The sequence below is a fragment of the Bos mutus genome, chromosome 7 (assembly GCF_027580195.1).
Source record: "Bos mutus isolate GX-2022 chromosome 7, NWIPB_WYAK_1.1, whole genome shotgun sequence".
Lineage (NCBI taxonomy): Eukaryota > Metazoa > Chordata > Mammalia > Artiodactyla > Bovidae > Bos > Bos mutus.
In genome coordinates, this window is record NC_091623.1 from 74725504 (window position 1) to 74750213 (window position 24710).

The following is a 24710-nucleotide window of genomic DNA, read 5'->3' on the forward strand; positions in this document are numbered from 1 at the left end:
TGATCTGTCCAGGTCATCCTTGCTCCCAGTCCATCCTGCTTCATTCATCTCTGATTAACTGCCTGCCCTTCATAGATACTTGCTTTTACATCTGGGTCTCATGTACGTCATTGTGGTCTGGTCTGCCTCAGCAGCAGGGTAAATCAGCCTGCACGTTTTATAGGTAAAAGTGAAACCTGGTAATTCCCAAAACAATTACTTTATAATAATTGAGATTGTTGAGTTGGTATTGACACTTAGAAATCTGTTTGGGTAAATTTAAAATAAGCTAGATTATTGATGATAATTTTTAGGATAAAAATTTAGAAAGTCTTCAAATTTAATTCCTTGTGCATATCAAAAGTATCATATTCTTAAGACACTAAGTTAATTTGTTCTTTCTTGTTAATCTAGAAAATCTGTTTATTCTTTGAAGTAGTTTATTCCTAAGATATGTGGGACGCTAACTGATTTACAAATTACTGTGCAAGCTAATCATATGTTCAAAGTTGAGCAAAAATGATATATCTCAAGAGGGAGTTTTTTTCTTAATCTTAATTAAGTCTCCAAAGATGAGTGACCAATTAAAAAAAACCACATCAGAGCTTTCTAAATGTTTGATTTATTTTCCACAAGAAAAACAAGAATGTTATCATTACCCTCTGATAGATGTTTTTTTCAAAGAACATCAAAGCACATTAATTTTTTAACTATGTTTATATTTGTTCCGAATTAAAAATTTATAGTTCTGTTAGTGCTTATGTACTGAGAGAATATATTCTAAGATAGTCTAGTATAACATTAGGTTTTTTCATTTATTTTTAAAAATATGTAATGTACTTTAATTTTTTCCAGTTTTATTGAGATATAATTGACATACAGCACTGTACAAGTTTAAATACAGCATAATGATTTGACTTACATATACCATGAAATGATTATTCTGATAAATTTGTAGTACATATGTCATCTCATATAGATTAAAAAAATAAAAAAAATTTTTTTCCTTATGATGAGAACTCTTTAAGTTTTATTTAATTTATTTATTAATTTATTTATGCTGTGCTGAAGCTTATGGAATCTCAGTTCCCTGACCAGGAATTGAATATGGGCCATAGCAGTGAAAGCTTGGGATCCTACTAACTAGCAGGCCATCAGGAAACTGCCAGGATTTACTTTGTTAACAACTTTCATCTATAATATACAGCAGTGCTAATTACATTATATTGTACATTACATCCCTGGTACTTAAATTTATCTTATAACTGGAAGTTTGTACCTTTTGACCATCTTCATCCATTTCCCCCTCTCACCACTCCTCACCTCTGGTAACCAAAAACCTTATCTTTTTCTTTGTTGGGTGAACTATAATCGACCTTCAACACTGTGTTAGTTCCTGGTGTCCAAATAGTGATTTGATACTTCTATACATTAGAAAACAATCACCACAGTAAGTCTAGTTACCAGTGTTACCAGTTACTATTGTCATTTAGTCATAAAGTCATGTCTGACTCTTTGTGACCGCAGCCGTTCAGGCTTCCCTGTCCTTCGCCATCTCCTAGAGTTTGCCCAAACTCATGTCCTTTGAGTCGGTGATGCCATCCAACCACCTCATGCTCTGTTGCTCTCTTCTCCTCTTGTCCTCAATCTTTCCGAGCATCAGGGTCTTTTCCAATAAGTCAGGTCTTTGCATCAGGTGTCACTAGACAAAGATATTACATAATTATCAACTATATTCCTCACACTGTACATTTCATACCGGTAAGACATTTATTTTGTAACTGGAAATTTGTAACTCTTTATTCCTTCACCTTTTCTGCTTATCTTCCCACCCCTCTCCTCTCCTCTGGCAACCACTTGTTTATTCTCTTTGAGTAAATTCAGCATTATTTTAAAAGAGTTCACAGGTTACGCAGTGCTTTTTCATATATGTTTTTATTTACCACATAAAACAACTTTGTGATTTAAATAGTTATTCTCTTTTATGTATTTTTAAGGTCAGGTGAGTAATAGAGTAGAGCTCCATTCAGTTCAGTTCAGTCGCTCAGTCGTGTCCAACTCTTTGCAACTCCATAAACCGCAGCATGCCAGGCCTCCCTGTCCATCACCAACTGCTGGAGTCCACCCAAACCCATGTCCATTGAGTTGGTGATGCCATCCAACCATCTTATCCTCTGTCATCCCCTTCTCCTGCCCTCAATCTTTCCCAGCATCACGGTCTTTTCAAATGAGTCAGCTCTTCACATCAGGTGGCCAAAGTATTGGAGTTTCAGCTTCAACATCAGTCTTTCCAAGAACACCCAGGACTGATCTCCTTTAGGATAGACTGGTTGGATCTCCTTGAAGTCCAAGGGACTCTCAAGAGTCTTCTCCAACACCACAGTTCAAAAGCATCAATTCTTCAGTGCTCAGCTTACTTCACAGTCCACCTCTCACGTCCATACATGGCATTGGAAAAACCATAGCCTTGACTAGACGGACTTTTGTTGACAAAGTAATATCTCTGCTTTTTAATATGCTATCTAGGTTGGTCATAACTTTCCTTCCAAGGAGTAAGCATCTTTTAGTTTCATGGCTGCAATCACCATCTGCAGTGAGCTTCATATTTATATTTCCGTATCACATAATAATGAATTATACTGAAATGAACAATATTACAGTCTTTGTTTTCCTATTGCATGTAATAAATACTTCCAATGAGGTGTTCCTTTTCCTTCTTCTAACGCATTGATTTTTTTCCTTTGTTCATGGTGATTTTTAATTATTTTGAGAGGGGCAGTTTTATTGTCTTTTTAACGTCCTCCTTTACCTCCTGAATCCTTTATCTGCTTGTGGTCAGCTTCTCTCTTGGTGACTATTCATCAATCAGAAAGGCAAATTTGAAGGTACTATTGATTGATTTTTTTCTCTTCCCTGGTAGCTCAGATGGTAAAGAATCCACCTGCAATGCAGAAGACCTGAGTGTTCAATCTCTGGCTGGGGAAGAACCCCTGGAGAAGGGAATGGTGACCTACTCCAGTGTTCTTGTCTGGGAAATCCCATGGACAGAGGAGTCTGGTGGCTACAGTCCATGGGGTTGCAAGGAGTTGGACATGACTGAGTGACTGACACTTTAACTTTTTCTTTTTTTCTCTGCTGAGCTTTTTTTTTTAATTTTATTTTATTTTTAAACTTTACATAATTGTATTAGTTTTGCCAAATATCAAAATGAATCCGCCACAGGCATACATGTGTTCCCCATCCTGAACCCTCCTCCCTCCTCCCTCCCCACACCATCCCTCTGGGTCGTCCCAGTGCACCAGCCCCAAGCATCTGCTGAGCTTTTTAAAGATTTTTAAATTTATTTGTGACTGCTGGATCTTCATTGCTTCGCACGGGCTTTCTCTAGTTGTAGTGAGTGGAGACTACTCTAGTTGGGGTGGTTTCTCTTGTGGAGCATGTGCTCTAGGCACACACAGACTTAGTAGTTGTGGCACAAAGGCTTAGTTGCTCCATGGCATGTGGGATCCTCTTGGACCAGGGGTTGAACCCATGTCCCCTGCATTGATAGCTGGATTCCCAACCACTAGCCCACCAGAGAAGCTCCTCTGATGAGTTTTTAGCTTTCTTGTTTCTCATTTTTCTTCTACTGGAAGCCTAATCAAAACATTGTGTTCCAATGTTATGAAACACAGTAATGTTCCAGGATTACTCAAGGGAAACAAAGAAGTGTTCCAAGATTACTCAAGGGGGAAAAAAAATAAAAAAGGAAAGGAAAGTTATGGAATGAGTCTCCTAACCTTGCAAAAAGTTAGAGAGATTGACCTGATAGAAACATATCTGAACTCACAGGTGAGACCCCTAGGAAAAAAATTAAAATTAAGAAAAGAAAAAGCTGAACAGACATAGCAGTGACTGCATACTACAAGAGGAGAGAGTCTGCAGTTTAAGTCTAGCTTAGTTTAGACAGCATATTAAAAAGCAGAGGCATTACTTTGCCAACAAAGTTCCGTCTAGTCAAGGCTATGGTTTTTCCAGTAGTCCTGTATGGATGTGATAGTTGGACTATAAAGAAAGCTGAGGGCTGAAGAATTAATGCTTTTAAACTGTGGTGTTGAGAAGACTCTTGAGAGTCCCTTGGACTTCAAGGAGATCCAACCAGTCCATCCTAAAGGAGATCAGTCCTGGGCATTCACTGGAAGGACTGATGTTGAAGCGGAAACTCCAATACTTTGGCCACCTGATGTGGAGAGCTGACTCATTGGAAAAGACCCTGTTGCTGGGAAAGATTGAGGGCAGGAGGAGAAGGGGACGACAGAGGATGAGATGGTTGGATGGCATCACCCACACAATGGATGTGGGTTTGGGTGGACTCCGGGAGTTGGTGACGGACAAGGAGGCCTGGCGTGCTACGGTTCATGGGGTCACAAAGAGTCGGACACAACTGAGCTACCAAACTGAACTGAACTGAAATTTACAAAGAACCAGAACAATTAAGTAGAATCCAGAGTTTCTGTACTAGATTGTCTAAAAATGTCCAGTTTTCAACCAAAGCTTACTGAACATGCAAAGTAACAGGGAAGTATGACTCACATACAGGGAGAACGATAGAAAATAGGAACTGTCTTTGAATGGATCAAGATTTCAGATTTAGTAGAAAAATACTTCAAAGTATTTGAAGTACTCTTATAGTAGATTCAAAGAACTAAAGGAAAAAAATACAGTGACCATGATGCAACAGAGATTCTCAATAGAGGGATAGAAATTATTTTTAGAAGTCTGTGCAAATTGTCAGTGTAGGTTTGTCATTTGTAACAGATGTACCACTCTGATTGGGGGTGTTGTTAATGGGGAGGCTATTATGCATGTGTTGGGGCAAGCGGTGTATAGAAAAGCTCTGTACATTCTTGTCAATTTTTCTGTGCATCTAAAGCTGCTCTAGAAAACATCTTAAAGATGTGTATGGTTTATTCGTCTATGTAAATGTGTTACTTGGCAGGTGAGTTTTTTAAAAAATTGTGTTAATATGTATATAAAAAATTTATCATTTTAACCTTTTATAAGTGTATGATTCAGTGGCATTAAATACATTCATAAGGTTATATAACCATCACTGCTTATCTCTACCCAAAACTTTTTATCATCCCCAGTATAAAATCTGTACCTGTTAAATAATATTTTCTCATCCCCTTCTCCCCCAGGCCTTACTAATCTCTATTCTATTAATACTGTTTCTGAGAATTATCTACACTAGATCCTTCGTATAATCATACAATATTTGTTTTCTGACATTTCACTAAGAATAGTGCTTTCAGGTTCCATCAAAATTTCATTTTATGACTGAATTGTATGTATGCATGCATGCATGCAGAGTTGCTTTGGTTGTGTCCAACTCTTTGCGACCCTATGGACTGTAGCCCACTAGGCTCCTCTGTCCATGGGATTTTCCTGGCAAGAATACTGGAGTGGGTTGCCATGACCTCCTCCAGGGCATCTTCCCGACCAAGGCTTCGAACCTGATTCTCACGTCTCCTGTATTGGCAGGCGGGTTCTTTACCACTAGTGCCACTTGGGAAACCCTGAACTGTATGTGTATGCCATTTTAACTTATCTGTTATCCATTCTTTTGTTGATGGATACTTGTGTTTCTTTTTGGCTACTGTGAATAGTGTTACCGTGAACATTGGTATGCTATGCTATGCTATGCTATGCTATGCTATGCTATGCTAAGTCACTTCAGTCGTGTCCGACTCTGTGTTGACCGCATAGACGGCAGCCCACCAGGCTCCCCCGACCCTGGGATTCTCAAGGCAAGAACACTGGAGTGGGTTGCCATTTCCTTCTCCAATGCATGAAAGTGAGAAGTGAAAGTGATCCTAGATCCTAGATCACTAGATCCTTCGTATAATCATACAATATTTGTTTTCTGACATTTCACTAAGAATAGTGCTTTCAGGTTCCATCAAAATTTCATTTTATGACTGAATTGTATGTATGCATGCATGCATGCAGAGTTGCTTTGGTTGTGTCCAACTCTTAGTGACCCCATGGACTGCAGCCCACCAGGCTCCTCCATCCATGGGATTTTCCAGGCAAGAGTACTGGAGTGGGGTGCCATTGCCTATCAAATCTAGTTTCTGCTTTTCATTCTTTTGGATGTATACCTAGGAGTGGAATTGCTGGCTCTTATGGTAGTTTTTTGTGTTTAACTTTTTGAGGAATTGCCAAACTGTTTTCCATAGCAGTTTCAACTATTTTACATTTCTGTCAGCAATGCACCAAGGTTTTACTTTCCACAATATTGAAGGTACCTGAGTAGTTAACAAACAAAGCATATATATTATGCTTAATACACTTGAAATTGAATCTTTAATGCAAACCCTCAAAGGGAAGAAATCACTAAAAAAAAAATGCAACAGTTACCATTGCTTTAGCAAAACATAGATTCTTTTTTAATATATTTATTGAGGTATAGTTGACATATAACCTTATATTAATTTCAGGTGTACGGCAGCATAATGATTTGATATTTATATACAATGCAAAATGATACCCCAATAGGTCTAGTTAACATCTGTAACCTTAATATAATTACAGAAGAATTTTTTCTCTTGTGATGAGAGCTTTTGACTCTACTCTCTTCAGTTCAGTTCAGTTCAGTCGCTCAGTCATGTCCTACTCTGCGACCCATGGACTGCAGCATGCCAGGCCTCCCTGTCCATCACCAACTCCTGGAGTTTACCCAAACTCATGTCCATTTCATCGGTGATGCCATCCAACCATCTCATCCTCTGTCGTCTCCTTCTCTTCCCACCTTCAATCTTTCCCAGTATCAGGATCTCTTCCAAAGAGTCAGTTCTTCACATCAGGTGGTCTACTCTCTTAGCAACTTTCAAATATGCAGTTTATTTTATCACTGAAAGTTTGTACCTTTTGACCCCCTTTATCCATTTTTATGACTCTCCTTGATAAATAATGAATTCTTTGGAAGGAGAATCTAATGTAGTGTAAGATGTAAAGATTTTACAGTGGCAATGGTGACTCATTATTATTTTCTTTTGGAGTATAAGAGTTGGAATTTGGCTACTGATTGATTTAATTTTAAGTTAAAAATAATTTTAGACTTAAAGTTTGTAACAATAGTACAGAGAGTTCCTGTATACCTTTTTTGTTGATAGTTTCCCTGCTTTGGTTTTGTTTTTGTTTCTCTTGCCTGAGGAGACGTATCCAAAAAAATACATAGTGCTAAGATCAACGTCAAAGCATACAGGCTATGTTTTCGTGTAGGGTTTTTCTTCAGGTTTTACATTTAAGCCTTTAAATGTAAATTTAAGGGTTTGAATTTGAATTCATTTCTGTATATAGTGTGAGAAAGTAGTTCAGTTTGATTCTTTTGCATGTATCCAGGTTTCTCAGTACCATTACTGAAGAGGCTGTCTTTGCCCAACTGTATATTATTGCCTTCTTGTCATAGACTAACATATAAATGTTGCTTTATTTCTGGGCTCTCTATTCTGTTCCATTGATGTGTGTCTGTTTTTGTCCTGGTACCATACAATTTTGATGACTGTAGCTTTGTAGTGTACTTTGAAATCAGGGAGCACGATACTACCAGGATTTTTTTTTTTTTCCTCAAGATTGTTTGATTTTCAGAGTCTTTTGTGCTGCTTTACGAATTTTAGGATTATTTGTTCTAGTTCTGTGAAAAATATGATAGTATTTTGATAGGGATTGCATTAAATCTGTAAATTACCTTGGGTAGTATGGTCATTTTAACAGTACTGATTCTTCCAATCTGTAGTATATTTTTCTATTTGTTTGTGTCGTCTTCAGTTTCTTTCATCAGTGGCCTCTAGTTTTCAGTGTATGGATCTTTCACTTCCTTGGTTAGATTTATTCCTTGGCATTTTATTCTTTTTGATGCAATTGTGATTGGATTTTTTTTTTCTGAATTTTTTCTAATGGTTTCTAATGGTTCATTGATAGTGTATAGAAATGCAACAGATTTCTTTGTATTAATTTTATATCCTGCAGCATAATGAATTCATTTATTCTGATAGGTTTTATGGTGGTGTCTTTAGGATTTCATGTATAGTGTCAGGTCATCTGTAAACAGGGACAGTTTAACTTTTTCCTTTCTGATTTGCATGCCTTTTATTTCTTCTTATTGTTCAGTTGCTGTGGCTAGGACCTACAATACGCTCCTGAATAAAAGTGGTGGGAATGGGCATCCTTGTCTTGTTACTGATATTGGACAAAATATTTTTTACTGTTGAATATGATGTTGACTGTAGGTGTTTTGTATATGACCTTTATTAGTTTGAGATACATTCCCTGTGTATCTGCTTTCTTGAGAGTTTTTATCATAAATTGATGATAAATTTTGTCAAAAGCTTTTTCTGGATCTGAGATGATCATATGATTTTTATTCTTAAGTTTGTTAATGTGGTCTGTCACACTGATTGATTTGTGAGTATTGAACCATCTTTTGTTCCTGAGCTAAGTTCTAGTTGATCATGATGTAGGTTTCTTTAAATGTAAAGCAGAATTTTGTTGGTTAATATTTTGTTGAGGATTTTTGCATCTATGTTCATTAGTAATATCAGTCTGTAATTTTTTTACTGATTGTGTCTTTGTCTGGTTTTGGTATCAGGGTAAATCTGGCCTCATATAGTAAGTTTGGAAGCATTCCTTTTTCTTCAGATCTTTGAAATAATTTGAGAAGCATTGGTGTTAAGTCTAACTATTTTGTAGAATTTGCCTGTCAGCTGTTTGGTCCTTGACTTTTGTTTGTGGGGATTTTTTATTACTGATTGTATTTTGATGTTATTAATTAATTAGCCTGTTGATATCTTTTATTTCTTCCTGATTCAGTGTTGGGAGATTGTGCATTTCTAGAAATCTTTCCATTTCTTCTAGGTTGACCATGGTACTGGTGTGTATAGTATTATATTGGTGTTCATAGTTATCTCTTATGAGCCTTTGTATTTCTGTAGTGTTGGTTGTTACTTCTCTTTCATTTCTGATTTTCTTTTCTTTCTTTTTGGCTATACCGTGCAGTTTGTGGAATCTTCCCTGGTCAGGGATTGGACCCAGGCCACTGCATTGAAAGCCTGGAATCCTAACCACTAGGCCACCAGGGAAGTCCCTGATTTTATTTATTTGGATCTGCTTATTATTATTTTCTGATGAGTCTGGCTGAAGGTTTATCACTTTTGTTCATCATTCCTTTTTTGAAAAATAATTTTATGTATTTATTTTTGGCTGTGCTGGCTCTTCATTGCTGTGAGGGCTTTACTCTAGTTGTTGAAGCAAGGGCTGCTCTCCAGTTGTGCAGGGGCTGCTCTCCAGTTGTGTGTGGGCTTTCCATTGAGGTGGCCTGTCTTGTTGAGGAGCACAGGCTCTAGGCCCTGTGGACTCAGTAGTTGTGGTTTCTGGTCTCTAGAGCACGGGCTCAATAGTTGGGGCACACGGTCTTGTTACTTCATGGTGTGTGGTGTCTTCCTGGATCAGGGATTGAATCTGTGTCTCCTGCATTGACAGGTGGATTCTTTACTGAGCCACCAGGGAAGCCCCAGTTTTGTTTATCTTTTCTAAGAACCAGTCTTAGTTTCACTAGTCTTAGTTTCATTCATCTTTTCTTTTTTCTTAAAATTTTTTATTTCATGTATAGTTGACCCCTGAGTAGCTTCACAGATCAGCTTTGACTCCTTGCTTGTCAGGATGGTCATTCATGCTGTTCCTTTTCATTGGCCAGTGGCTAAGGAACATACAATTATGCTACTCATGGACCTGGAGGCTTGCTTTGATTAATCATGGGGGTAGTCTTTGTTCATTCAGTTATTATTAGGATAGTATCCAGTAAAGGGACATAGAAAAATGAGTAAGAAATTGTTTCCTCTAGAATTCATAGTGAATTGAGTATGAGAAAACATATCTGTATAATTAATATTTAAGAAAAATGATGGAAGTATAAAATAAGAATTTGCAAAGAGTGATTTACTTAACTTATTAAGACTTTTTTATTTGCTTTATTTCTATATAAGAAGACAGAGTAAATAATAAGATAACTGACTATAGATGTTTACTTTATGATAAGATTCTCAGTGTTAATCTGCCATTTTCTCATAAGCTCCAGTAGAGGCTTTATATAGTTGTTATATATAATTATATCTCTGGACACAGGCTTTTGTTTTCCAAGCATCTGGCTCATTTGAAGGCTTCTTTAATTATAATAACACTAACATTTTTCTTATAGATCCTGTAGTAGGAACAAACTTATCTCTAGGCCAGTGATCCCTAAACTATTTAGAATGCATACCACAGTTGATTAAAACACTTAAGATGTAATTCTGAAAGGTATACATGATACCTTTAATATACCTGATAATACATGTTGATCATATACTAATGTATGACTTGCATCATAAAACATAGAAAAACATAGATAAAAGGAAGAAATTATGATGAAATAAACTGTTTAAAAATGTCCTGCTTCCCTGGTGGCTTAGAGGGTAAAGTGTCTGCCTGCGATGCAGGAGACCTGGGTTCAATCCTTGGGTCAGGAAGATCCCCTGGAGAAGGAAATGGCAACCCACTCCAGTACTCTTGCCTGGAAAATCCCATGGACAGAGAAGCCTAGTAGACTACAGTCCATGGGATCACAAAGAGTCATACATGACTGAGCGATTGCTTGCTTGCTTGCTTGCTGATTGTGATAGAGCCCTACTCTTACTATTTAGTATTTTTGGAACATAATATATACTTATAGTAAGGTTCATGATAATAAGTTACTGATAGTAAGATGTGATTTCACAGTTCAAGTGTCTTTATAATTTCTACTTTCTAAAGTTATTGTTATATCTGAGATTTATTAACTCTAATGAAGAGTTTGAAGTAACAGTAAGGAAGAAACACCTCTGCTGTATACTTATTTGTTTGTGATTATGTAGTTAGAATTTCTTCAGTGTAGACTCTTTGTAATATATGTAGTTTCCTTGTGGATGCTGTTTTTAGCACTTCATGTTATGAAACTCCTTTTCTATTAGGATACTGCATATCCTGACACATTACCATGTGATATACCATCCCACAGAGGACTTGTTATACTATATACTGAATATTGCTGCTGCTGCTGAGTCACTTCAGTCGTGTCCGACTCTGTGCGACTCCATAGACGGCAGCCCACGAGGCTCCTCCGTCTATGGGATTTTCCAGGCAAGAGTACTGGAGTGGGGTGCCATTGCCTTCTCCACTGAATATTAGTAATGCTTAATTATAAATAGAAGTGATAATATTACCTTTTTGCACCTGCTTGGGATAATTTACTTAACTCACTTTGGAAATCACTACTCTAGGCATGCTTAGGTCAATATGTCTCATCGAAAGATATTTATTCTCTTTAGAGTTACTTCCTCTCCTGAAACAGTGATTTATTTTTCTGAACCTGTTGTTCTTGTACTTCAGAAGGCATTTATAAAATAAACTAATGTAGTGATAGAAATGGTTTTGGGGAGTTATGAAAATATCATGGTTTACTATACTTGAAGCTGTTAGGCATGGTTGAGATTGCTTCTCTTTATAAGATGAAATTTTATTGTGATATTAATAATGAAAAGTTGTTCCTTCTTTTGCTGGTTATATTAAGTATAGTTTCAGAAATGTAAAACCTAGAGTTTATTTTACAACTTATTTGTTTCTTTAAAATGACAATAGAGGGCACTGTGGCATTTCATTTTTTCACAGTCTGTTTTAAAATTGGAAAGTTGTTGCTATTTTTAATGTGTGATGCAGTGTATCTGTTCAACTGATCTATTGAAGAGTGATAAAACTCTTTGTTCTTTGCTTTTCCACTCTGTGAAACTATAAAATTTTTGTTGAGTATTGGGAAATTTGAGGTGTGGTATCTTTCTGGGTTTTAGATTTGCTTTACTTTAGTGGGTAAAAGAAATTCTTTTTAAATTAATGATTTTTGTAAATCTGTTCACTAATCTTTAAACTTTGCTTCTGTGAGATTTTCTTGATTAAAATTAGTACTATGAGAAAAATAGCTTTTGGTAAGTATTGTTAGAGATTTAATTAAACTTTTAAATATTAATTAATATTTAAGCTTTTGAAAGTCATTTTTGTAGGTTTTAGCATCTGTAGTCATATGCCTCAGATCAGATCAGTCGCTCAGTCGGTCCAACTCTTTGTGACCCCACGAATTGCAGCACGCCAGGCCTTCCTGTCCATCACCAACTCCCGGAGTTCACTGAAACTCACGTCCATCGAGTCGGTGATGTCATCCAGCCATCTCATCCTCTGTCGTCCCCTTCTCCTCCTGCCCCCAATCCCTCCCAGCATCAGAGTCTTTTCCAATGAGTCAACTCTTGGCATCAGGTGGCCAAAGTACTGGAGTTTCAGCTTTAGCATCATTCCTTCCAAAGAAATCCCAGGGCTGATCTTCAGAATGGACTGGTTGGATCTCCTTGCAGTCCAAGGGACTCTCAAGAGTCTTCTCCAACACCACAGTTCAAAAGCATCAATTCTTCGGTGCTCAGCCTTCTTTACAGCCCAACTCTCACATCCATAAGGCCGTCAAAGACAGCATACGAGAGTGAGTGACAGCTTACCCTTGTGTTACATCATTCACTTCAGAAGCTAGTCAGTCCATCTGACAGGAAGTGTATGTGTTTATTCATACAACCTTAATGAGAAAAGAAGAAAAAGCATGTTCCATAAAATTTCTTTAAGGAAATTATTTGAAAACCCCATTTATGTATTAAGAGTTGATAAACACTTATTGGGTTGTATAGATAACACCCGGTGACAGAAAACAGTATTTATAATACATTTGCAGTGCATTGTAAATGTAGAAGAGTTAAAAATCTCAGCTGTTACTTCGGTCATTCTGTTATTAATTAGTTTAAAATAGTCATAAATGACTACATTTTATTGCATTTGCCTGTGATTCAGTGGTTATTTCCAAGAAATTTTTTGGTGTTTCATTGCCAGTGCTATGAAAAAGGAAATTGAAAACCTCTGACATAGACAAGATCAGGTAGCAAGACAATGATATTGTCAGTGAGATATCTTAATAGCTGTTTTCCAAACCTATACCCAATCTACCAGTATATTTATCAGGTATTAATTTTTCTTGAGATCTACATAAATTCTAGAAGTATGCTTGGCTTTTTATTTCTCCACACCTTCTCCAGCATTTATTTCTATTCTTTTTGACAGTAGCCATTCTAACAGGTGTGAGGTGATATCTCATTGTGGTTTTGGCTTGCATTTCACTGATGACTAATGATGTAAAACATTTTTTCATGTACCTGTTGGCCGTCTGTATGTCTTCTTTAGAAAATTGTCTATTCAGGTCTTATATCCATTTTTCAATTGGATTGTTTGTTTCTGTTCTTGAGTTAAATGAGTACTTTATATATTTTGCATATTAGCCCCCTATGAGATATATGATTTGCAAATATTTTCTTTTAGTGTGTTGGTTGTCATTTCATTTTCTTGATAGTTTCTGTTGCTGGGCAGAAACTTTTTATTTAATATAGTCCCACTTGTTTATTTTTGTTTTTGCTTTTGGTGTCAGGTTAAAAAAATCATTACCAAGATGTAAGTCAAAGAGCTTACTGTCTTATATTTTTCTTCCAGCGGTTTTATGGTTTCCAGCCTTACATTCAGATCTTTAGTTCATTTTGAGTTGATTTCTGTGTATGGTTCAGTTTTATTTATTTTAATGTCCAACTTTCCTAACACCATTTAGAACAGACTGTCATTTCCCCAGTGTATATTCTTGGCATTTTTGTTGTTAATTAATTCACCATATATGCATGGGTTTATTTCTAGGCTCTGTGTTCTGTTTTGTTGATCTACGTGTGGTTTTATGCCAGTACAATACTGTTTAAATGCCTGGAGAATCCCAGGGACGGGGGAGCCCTGTGGGCTGCCGTCTATGGGGTTACACAGAGTCGGACACGACTGAAACGACTTAGCAGCAGCAGCAGCTTTGTTAGTATAGTTTGAAATCAGGGATCATGATGCCTCAAGCTTTATTCATCATTCTCAAGATTCTTTGGCTATTTGGTTTAATGGTTCCACAAATTTTAGGAATTTTTGTCCTATTCTTGTAAAAAATGTCATTGGAAGTTTGATAGGGTTACATTGAATCTGTAGTTGTTGATATTCAGTTGCCCACTCATGTCTGGCTGTTTGTGACCCCATGGACTGTAGCAAGTCAGGCCTCCCTATCCCTCATCATCTCCTGGAGTTTGCCCAAGTTCATGTCCATTGCATTGGTAATGCCATCCAGCCATCTCATCCTCTGATACCCTCTTCTCCTTATGCCCTCAATCTTTCTCAGCATCAGAGACTTTTCCAATGAGTTGGCTGTTTGCATCAGGTGACCAAAATACTGGAGCTTCAGCATCAATCCTTCCAGTGAATATTCAGGGTTGATTTCCATTAAGATTGACTGATCTGATCTCCTTGCTGTGCAAGGGACTCTCAGGAGTCTTCTCTAGCACCACAGTTCAAAGGCATCAATTCTTTGGCACACTACCTTCTTTATGGGCGGCTCTCACAACTGTATGTGACCACTGGGAAGATGGTAACCTTGTATATGGACCTTTGTTGGCAGAGTGATGTCTCTGCTTTTCAACACTGTCTAGGTTTGTCATAGCTTTCCTGCTGAGAAGCAGTTGTCTTCTGATTTCATGGTTGCAGTCACCATCTGTAGTGATTTTTCAGATTCAAGAAGAGGAAATCTGTCACTACTTCCACCTTTTCCTCTTTTGATTGCCATGAAGTAATGGAGCGAGATGCCATCTTTGTTTTTTCAGTATTTAGTTTTAAGCTGGCTTTTTCACTCTTCTCCTTCACCCTCATCAAGAGGTTCTTTAGTTCCTCTTCTCTTTCTGCCATTAGAATGGTATCTGTATATCTGAGGTTGTTGATGTTTCTCCCATCTATCTCGATTCCAGCTTGAAACTCACCCAGCCTGGCATTTCTCATGATGTGCTGAGTGTATAGGCTAAATAAACATAATGACAACAGACAGCCCTGTTGTATGCCTTTCTCAATCCAGTTGTTCCATACAGTGTTCTAACTGTTGCTTCTTGACCCACATACAGGTTTCTCAGGAGACAGGTAATGTGGTCTATCTCTTTAAGAGCTTTCCACAATTTGTTATGATCCACACAGTCAAAGACTTTAGCATAGTTGATGAAACAGAAGTAGATGTTTTTCTGGAATTTCCTTGCTTTCTCTGTGATCCAGTGAATGTTGACAATTGACCTCTCGTTCCTCTGCGTTTTCTAAATCCAGCTTGGATGTCTGGAAGTTCTTGGTTTGCATAATGCTGAAGCCTAGCATGCAAGATTTTAAGCATGACTTTACTAGGATGGGAGATGAATGTAGTTGTCTGATGTTTTGAACATTCTTTAGTGCTGCTCTTTTTGGGAATTGGGATGAGGATTAACCTCTTCCAGTCCTGTGGCCACTGCTGGGTCTTCCAGATTTGCTGACATTTTGAGTGCAACACTTTGATAGCATCATCGTTTAGAGTTTTGAATAGCTCTACTGGAATTCCACCACATCTACTAGCTTTATTGACAGCAGTGCTTCCTAAGGCTCAATTGACCTCACACTCCGGAATGTCTGGGTCTGGGTGGCTGACCATACCATCATTCTTATCCAGTTCATTAAGATCTTTTTTCGTACAGTTCTTCCATGTATTCCTTCCATCTCTTCTTGATCTCTTGTCCTTCTACTAGGTCTGTGCTGTTTCTGTCCTTTATTGTGCCCTCTTTGGGTGAAATGTTCCCTTTATGTTTCATATTTTTCTAAAGCAGGCTCTAATATTTCCCCTTCTGTTGTTTTCCTCTGTTTTTTATGCATTGTTCATTCAAGAAGACCTTCTTGTCTCTCCTTGCTATTCTTTGGAACTCTGCGTTTGGTTGGGTGTACCTTTCCCTTTCTCCCTTGCTTTTCACTTCTCTTCATTCTTCAGCTATTTGTAAAGACTCCTCAGACAGATAGCCACTTTGCCTACTTGCTTTTCTTTTTCTTTGGGATAATTTGTTTGCTGCCTCTTGTATAATATTATGGACCTCTGTCCATAGTTCTTCAGGCATGCTGTTTACTGTATCTAATCTCTTGAATCTATTTGTCACCTCCACTGCATATTCATAAGGGATTTGATTTAAGTTGTACCTTGCTGGCCTAGTGGTTTTCCCAAATTTCTTTAGTTTTAAGTTTGAATTTTGCTATGAGAAGCTGATGATCTGAGTCACAGTCAGCTCCAAATCTTGTTTTTGCTGACTGTATACAGCTTCTCCATCTTTGGTTACAAAGAATGGAATCAATTTGATTTCAGTATTGACTATTTGGTGATGTCCATGTGTAAAGTTGTCTCTTGTGTTGTTGAAGAAAGGGTGTTTGCTATGACTAGTCCATTCTCTTAACAGAATTCAGTTAGCCTTTAGCCTGCTTTATTTTATACTCCAAGACCAAACTTGCCTGTTACTCCAGGTATCTCTTGACTTTCCACTTTTGCATTCCAATCCCCAGTGATGAGTAAAACATCTTTTTTTGGTGTTAGTTCTAGGAGGTCTTATAGGTCTTCATAGAATTGATCAACTTCAGCTTCTTTGGAATCGGTGGTAGGGGCATAGACTTGAATTATTGTAATGTTGAATTGCTTGCCTTGGAAGTGAACCGAGATCATTCTGTCATTTTTGAGATTGTATCCAAGTACTGCATTTCAGACTCTTTTGTTGATTATGAGGGCTGCTCCATTTCTTGTATGGGATTCTTGCCCACAGTGGTAGATATAATGGTCATCTAAATTAAATTCCCCCATTCCCATCCATTTTAGTTCACTGATTCCTAACATGTCAATGTTTGTTCTTACCATCTCCTGCTTGACCAAGTCCAATTTACCTTGATTCTTGGACCTAACATTCCAGGTCCGTATGCAATACTGTTCTTTGCAGCATCAGATTTTGCTTTCATCACCAGACACATCCACAGCTGAGCCCCACTTTCTCTTTGGCCCAGTCGCTTCATTCTTTCTGGGGCTATTAGTTGTTGTCCTCTGTTCTTCCCCAGTAGCATGTTGGACACCTTCCAACCTGGGGGACTCACCTTTCAGTGTCATATCTTTTTGTTTTTTATACAGTTCATAAGATTCTCATGGCAAGTATACTGGGGTGGTTTGCCGTTCCTTCCTCCAGTGGATCAGGTTTTGTCAGAACTCTCTACTATAACCTGTCTGTCTTGGGTGACCCTACATTATTGTTCAGTTGCTCTGTTGTGTCCAACTCTTTACAGCCCCATGGACTGCAGCGCACCAGGGTTCCCTGTCCTTTACCATCTCCTGGAGCTTACTAAAGCTCATGTCCATTGAATCAGTGATGCCATCCAACCATCTTATCCTCTGTTGTCCCTCTCCTGCCTTCAATCCTTTCCAGCATCGGAGTCTTTTCTAATGAATCGACTCTTCTCATAAGGTGGCTGAAGTATGGGAGCTTCAGTTTCAGCATCAGTCCTTGCAATGAATATTCAGGGTTGATTTTCTTTAGCGTTGACTGGTTTGATCTCCTTGCTGTCCAAGGGACTCTCAAGAGTTTTCTCCAACACCACAGTTCAAAAGCATCAATTCTTCGGTGTATGGCTCATAGCTTCATTGAATTACGCAGGCCCCTTTGCCATGACAAGGCAGTGATCTGTAGTATGAATGTTTAAAAAATATTAATTGTTCCAATCCATGAGTATGGAATATCTTTCCACTTATTTGTGTGTTCTTCATTTTATTTCATTAATTAATGTCTTGTAGCTTTCAACATACAGGTCTTTCACCTCCTTGGTTAAGTTTATTCCTAGACATTTTATTCTTTTGGAGAAGGATTTTAAAATTAGGAGAGCAGTTACTCTGCACTTACCATTAGTTTGGTAAGAAATGGTTTAACATTTGGATAGCTAGTCACCAGTGTAGTACATGCAGACAATTGTAGAGTAGGAAAGTGTGAGAAAAATGGCTGTTAATAATAAATAAGTACACATTCTTATTGTAAAGTAACTTGCTAAATATAAACTTAATCAACTGAAATACAAAATGTTTTAAAGAACTATAGTTTTATTAGCTTGAGGTAATTAGAATTAGGTTAATAAAGGGGGCATGCTTTGAAATAAACGGGTAATGATATTTTATGAGCAACTTAAAACATAAGCCAGAACAATTAGGTTTAGCTTAAATCACAGTTACAGGGTTTATATATAAAGTGCTTAACTGTTTTTTTTTGTTGTTGTTGTTGCTGTTATTTAGTAAATATTTTCTTCAGTAAATATTTTTGCCTCCTGTATGCTATTGCTTACAAGAAAGATCACAAAAGATAACAAAGGAAGATCTGAGGAAATTCTTGGTTATCCAGTGGCTAGAACTTGGTGCTTTCACTGTCAACACCCAGAGGAGCTAAGATCCCACAAGTTGTGCGTTGTGCCCAAAATAAAGCAACAAAAATGTCAAAGGAAGATCTGAGACTCTGAATTTCATTTATAATGCAAACTAATTGTCTTAATACTAGAGAGGAAGTGAAGGAGAGATTAGTATTTGATATGTAAGAAAATGATTGGATAGGATAAGAAATTGTGTAGGAGGAGAAGGGCATTCCAAGGTCGACGTAAGAGGGAACGCAAAGGTATTCGCTTATGTATGCAGCAGTATTTATTGAAAGCTTACTATGCTAGGTGCTGGGGTATAAAAGTGAAAAAAGTAGGTCAAGTCAAGTCCTTGCCCTTAGGTAGCTTACTTTGTAGAAAAGGAAACCCACCTTAACAAAACATGATGTCAAATGGTGGTAAAATGCCTTTTGCTTGGGCTTCCCTGGTGGTTCAGACGATAAAGAATCTGCCTGCAATGTGGGAGACCTGGGTTCAATCCCTGGGTTGGGAAGATATCCTGGAGGAGGGTATGGCAACCCATTCCAGTATTCTTGCCTGGAGAATCCCCATAGACAGAGGAGCATGGTGGGCTGTAGTCCATGGGTTTGCAAAGAATCGGACATGACTGAGCAACTAAGCACATGGCCCAGCCTCTTTCTTACTAATTACATTGAACATTCTTTTTTCATTGCATTTTTATATTTTTTAAAATAACAACTTTATTTAGATACTATTCACAGACCATGGAGTTTATCATATTGAAGTGTATAATTTAGAGTTGTTTTTTTTGTTGTTGTTGTTATATTAACAAAGTTGTGTAGACACCACCAGTATTACAGTGATTTTAGCAGGTTTTTGTTGAATGTCTTTTCAGCATCTTTCTCTTAAGCTGCCTTCTTCTTTTTGTATTGCATCCTTCCCATTAACATTCCCAGTCAACAAAAATAAGACCAGGAGCTGACTGTAGCTCAGACCATGAACTCCTTATTACCAAATTCAGACTTAAATTGAAGAAAGTGGGGAAAACCACTAGACCATTCAGGTATGACCTAAATCAAATCTCTTATGATTATACAGTGGAAGTGAGAAATAGATTTAAGGGCCTAGATCTGATAGATAGAGTGCCTGATGAACTATGGAATGAGGTTCATGACATTGTACAGGAGACAGGGATCAAGACCATCCCCATCAAAAAGAAATGGAAAAAAGCAAATGGCTGTCTGGGGAGGCCTTACAAATAGCTGTGAAAAGAAGAGAAGCGAAAAGCAAAGGAGAAAAGGAAAGATATAAGCATCTGAATGCAGAGTTCCAAAGAATAGCAAGAAGAGATAAGAAAGCCTTCCTCAGCGATCAATGCAGAGAAATAGAGGAAAACAACAGAATGGGAAAGACTAGAGATCTCTTCAAGAAAATTAGAGATACCAAGGGAACATTTCATGCAAAGATGGGCTCAATAAAAGACAGAAATGGTATAGACCTAACAGAAACAGAAGATATTAAGAAGAGATGGCAAGAATTCCCAGAAGAACTGTACAAAAAAGATCTTCACGACCCAGATAATCATGATGGTGTGATTACTGACCTAGAGCCAGACATCCTGGAATGTGAAGTCAAGTGGGCCTTAGAAAGCATCACCATGAACAAAGCTAGTGGAGGTGATGGAATTCCAATTGAGCTATTTCAAATCCTGAAAGATGATGCTGTGAAGGTGCTGCACTCAATATGCCAGCAAATTTGAAAACCTCAGCAGTGGCTACAGGACTGGAAAAGGTCAGTTTTCATTCCAATCCCAAAGAAAGGCAATGCCAAAGAATGCTCAAACTACCACACAATTGCACTCATCTCACATGCTAGTAAAGTAATGCTCAAAATTCTCCAAGCCAGGCTTCAGCAATATGTAAACCATGAACTTCCTGATGTTCAAGCTGGTTTTAGAAAAGGCAGAGGAACCAGAGATCAAATTGCCAATATCCATCCGCTGGATCATGGAAAAAGCAAGAGAGTTCCAGAAAAACATCTATTTCTGCTTTATTAACTATGTCAAAGCCTTTGACTGTGTGGATCACAACAAACTGTGGAAAATTCTGAAAGAGATGGGAATACCAGACCACATGACCTGCCTCTTGAGAAACCTGTATGCAGGTCAGGAAGCAGCAGTTAGAACTGGACATGAAACAACAGACTGATTCCAAATAGGAAAAGGAGTCCATCAAGGCTGTATATTGTCACCCTGCTTATTTAACTTGTATGCAAAGTACATCATGAGAAACGCTGGACTGGAAGAAACAAAAGCTGGAATCAAGATTACCAGGAGAAATATCAATAACCTCAGATATGCAGATGACACCACCCTTATGGCAGAAAGTGAAGAGGAACTCAAACGCCTCTTGATGAAAGTGAAAGTGGAGAGTGAAAAAGTTGGCTTAAAGCTCAACATTCAGAAAACGAAGATCATGGCATCCGGTCCCATCACTTCATGGGAAATAGATGGGAAAACAGTGGAAACAGTGTCAGACTTTATTTTGGGGGGCTCCAAAATCACTGCAGATGGTGACTGCAGCCATGAAATTAAAAGACGCTTACTCCTTGGAAGGAAAGTTATGTCCAACCTAGATAGCATATTAAAAAGCAGAGACATCACTTTGCCAACAAAGGTTCATCTAGTCAAGGCTATGGTTTTTACTGTGGTCATGTATGGATGTGAGAGTTGGACTGTGAAGAAGGCTGAGCGCTGAAGAATTGATGCTTTTGAACTGTGGTGTTGGAGAAGACTCTTGAGAGTCCCTTGGACTGCAAGGAGATCCAACCAGTCCATTCTGAAGGAGATCAGCCCTGGGATTTCTTTGGAAGGACCGACACTAAAGCTGAAACTCCAGTACTTTGGCCACCTCATGCGAAGAGTTGACTCATTAGCAAAGACTCTGATGCTGCGAGGGATTGGGGTCAGGAGGAGAAGGGGACGACAGAGGATGAGATGGCTGGATAGCATCACTGACTCGATGGACTGAGTCTGGGTTAACTCCAGGAGTTGGTGATGGACAGGGAGGCCTGCTGCGATTCATGGGGTTGCAAAGAGTTGGACACGACTGAGCGACTGAACTGAACTGAACAGCATATGGAATATTCACAGATTAGAGATTGAACCCATGTCCCCTGCATTGGCAGGCAGAGTCCTATCCACCATACCACTGCATAAGTCCTTTTATCTGATCTTAAATTACATTTTATAAAATAATGTTATTGACATTTGGTCATGCATTGCAGTCATATGCAGTTTCATGCAAAAAAAAAATCAGAAACTTAAACTTTTATCTCTTCATATATTTTCTTAGGTCCTTTCTCTCTCTCTTCTCCTTCTGGGACCCCTATAATGTGAATATTGGTGTGTTTAATGGTGTCCCAGAGGTCTCTTATGCTGTCTTCACTTCTTTTCCTTCTTTTTTCCATGTTTTGCGGCAGTGATTTCCACCATTCTTCTTCCAGATCACTTATGCGTTCTTCTGCCTCAGGTATTCTGTTACTGATTCCTTCTAGTGTATTGTTCCTCTCTGTTTGTTTGTTCTTTAGTTCTTGGTCTTTGGTAAACATTACTTGCATCTTCTCCATTTTTTTCCCAACATCTTGGATCATCTTCACTGTCATTATTCTGAATTCTTTTTCTTGAAGATTTCCTGTCTCCATATAATTTAGTTGATTTTCTGGGAATTTATCTTGTTCCTTTATCTGGGTCATGATCCTATGAATTTTTATTTTGGTTAGCTTTATGTGATTGTGTCTTTTGTTCTGGAGGCTCTGGGATTGTAGTTCTTGCTGCTTCTGTCTGACCCCTGTGGATGAGGCTAAGAGGCTTATGCAAACATCCTGATGGGAAAGACTCCAGAAACTTAAACTTTTAAAACTTGAATATATCTCATCCGCTGTCTCCTTCCATTGAATGGGAAATCCTTTCTAATTGTAGCCCTTGATTTGTTTGTCACTGAAAGTGACTGAAAATGAAGTTGCTCTTTGTAACCCTATGGACTATAGCCCGCCAGGCTCCTCCATCCATGGGATTTTCCAGGCAAGAATACCGGAGTGGGTTTCCATTTTCTTCTCCAAGGTATCTTTCTGACCCAGGGATCGAACTCTGGTCTCCCGCATTGCAGGCAGACTCTTTACCATCTGAGCCACCAGGGAATCCCTTGTTTGTCACTATATAGTCCCATAAGTCACTCCTCCTGTGTTTGCTTATGTTTACTCTTCTTGTGACCACTGAGAGACTCTCTGTTCCTAAAAATTTGCTCACATTCCTAAGAGGGAATCCTTGGTAGGACTGAGTAGTCACACTGAATCATTTCCGATGTCATTGGAAAACAAGTGTATTGATTTCCTTGCATTAATCATTCACTCTTGGTTCAGTAGTGAAAAGGGGAAGTGGGGTCACATTGTACAATATGTTTATGCCTCTGCCTAAAATATTATTTAGATAATTTCTTCAGCAGGAGCAAAGGTTTAACAGTTTCTTGCAAAGTGAGGTGGTAGATACAATCGAACCAATTTACTCACACTCTGTGTTTTATTAATATACGTATTTTTTACCTCAGGCTATAACTCAGCATAAGTAAATTGAGGAAACAGTGGGTAGCAATCAGTTTTCTAATAGTAAGTATGCTGTTGGGAATTCTCTTTAAAATATAGCATTCACTTGTATACTGTTACAATGCCACGTGACATCTGCCTGTAATAGTGATCTATAGTGAACATTTGTTTCCATCATATTGTATCTGGCTGCTTGATTAATTTCATGTTATAAACACATATTTAATACAGGATGTAATGATAAACTACCCATGTATATTCCTTCAGTACCTTTGGAAGGACACACAAGAAACTAATCACTGGTTGCCATTAGGGAAGAGAATGAACTAGACTGGAGAACTGAGATGGGACATGTACCCTTTTAATTCCATCCGAATTTTGTAATAAGTGCTACTAAAGTAAGTAAGGCACTAAGAAGTAAGGAAAATGAAAGCAACAGAGTAAACCATAACAGAAGGGAAAATAAATGGGTAAGATACATGCTCTGAGGATGTAATTCTAGCCAAATATTCTTTGGTGGCCCCTGTTTGGGTTTCTTCTCACAATTGGTAAGTTCTCCATGTTGACTGATGGCTAAGTTCGATTAGCACTGTCTTCTAGGTGGTGATTATATTCCAGTATTTTGTTATCACTTTGTTCCTTCCAACTTCAGATGATTCAGATTAGTTGCCAGGTTTCTGTTTGACATGAGATCTGTTCTTGATTTGGAATGCAAGTTAGTAGAAGTATTGCTTCATGAATAAAAAGACCATGGTTGTGACTTACGACTCTTCTTCCACTGAAGATAATTAAGGCAATATTTTTTGAGATATTTTGATCTACTATGAATGGTAAAAAATTTACCTGAGTCTTATTTTTCAAATTCTCATATTGAAAATATGTTTGATTAAATTCTTTCTTAATATCACTTTAAAAGAATTCAGCTTTAGCAAATCTATATTATTAAGTGCGATTGTGTTCAAATTTTATGTTATTGTTATATAATTTTATTTTAAACATACTACAGTTTTTCTTTTTTATTTTATCTTTTAGCCGGCCTCAGAAAGTATGTTTGTGTCCATTTCTACCAGCGCATCCTCTACACATCTCTACCTACTTGTATATAATTCAGCATCCAGCAGAGGTGAGTAAGGTGTTGTGAAATACACAATGTTAGATAAGATATTAGTACACAAGAGGATGCATGCAGGTGAACATACTCATCCCTTTCAGCTTTTCAGCATTTTTAAAAATAAATTGATATGCTTTATAGACAGATAAAATGTATTCATAAAATAGTGTTATTTCATAAAAACTGTGTTACTGAATGGTAGAGAGAAATTTAGAATTCCAATGATTTTATATGGAGGAAAAAAATGAGATTTTGTGAGTTGAGTCAAGAAATTATTGCTTTTTAAATTTTGATCTTAGCTTTTGTTCTTTGATGTCTTTCCTTGTTAAGGTAGAAGTTACTCTCAGCACTTTAGTGTTATAAAATGAATGTGTAAGTTTTTTACTTCTTTAAGTGAATAGAACAAATGTGTATATTTTACATGTATACATGAAAATAAAAATATATAAAATACATATATATGTTGTATATAAAAGATTTTCAGTTAATGGTTTCATATATTGGGGAGGATTATGTATGTGGTAGTGTGTATGTGTGTTAGTAACTCAAATGTAGTAATGGAGAGAGGAGGGAAGGAGAGTATAGATAATCAGAAATTGACATTAGTACCAAACTCTTTGATGTGTGA

General features: G+C 37.6%; 1 protein-coding gene across 2 annotated transcripts in view; it reads left to right on the forward strand.

Annotated features, from left to right (window-relative positions):
- Nucleotides 1-24710, forward strand: part of DTWD2 (DTW domain containing 2) — a 108212-nt gene that overhangs the window by 9697 nt on the left and 73805 nt on the right. For both annotated transcript variants that reach the window (XM_070374107.1, XM_005890850.3), the window contains exon 2: nucleotides 24004-24094. In XM_070374107.1, coding sequence (XP_070230208.1) covers nucleotides 24004-24094 — 91 coding nt within the window. The remainder of the gene's footprint in view (nucleotides 1-24003; nucleotides 24095-24710) is intronic.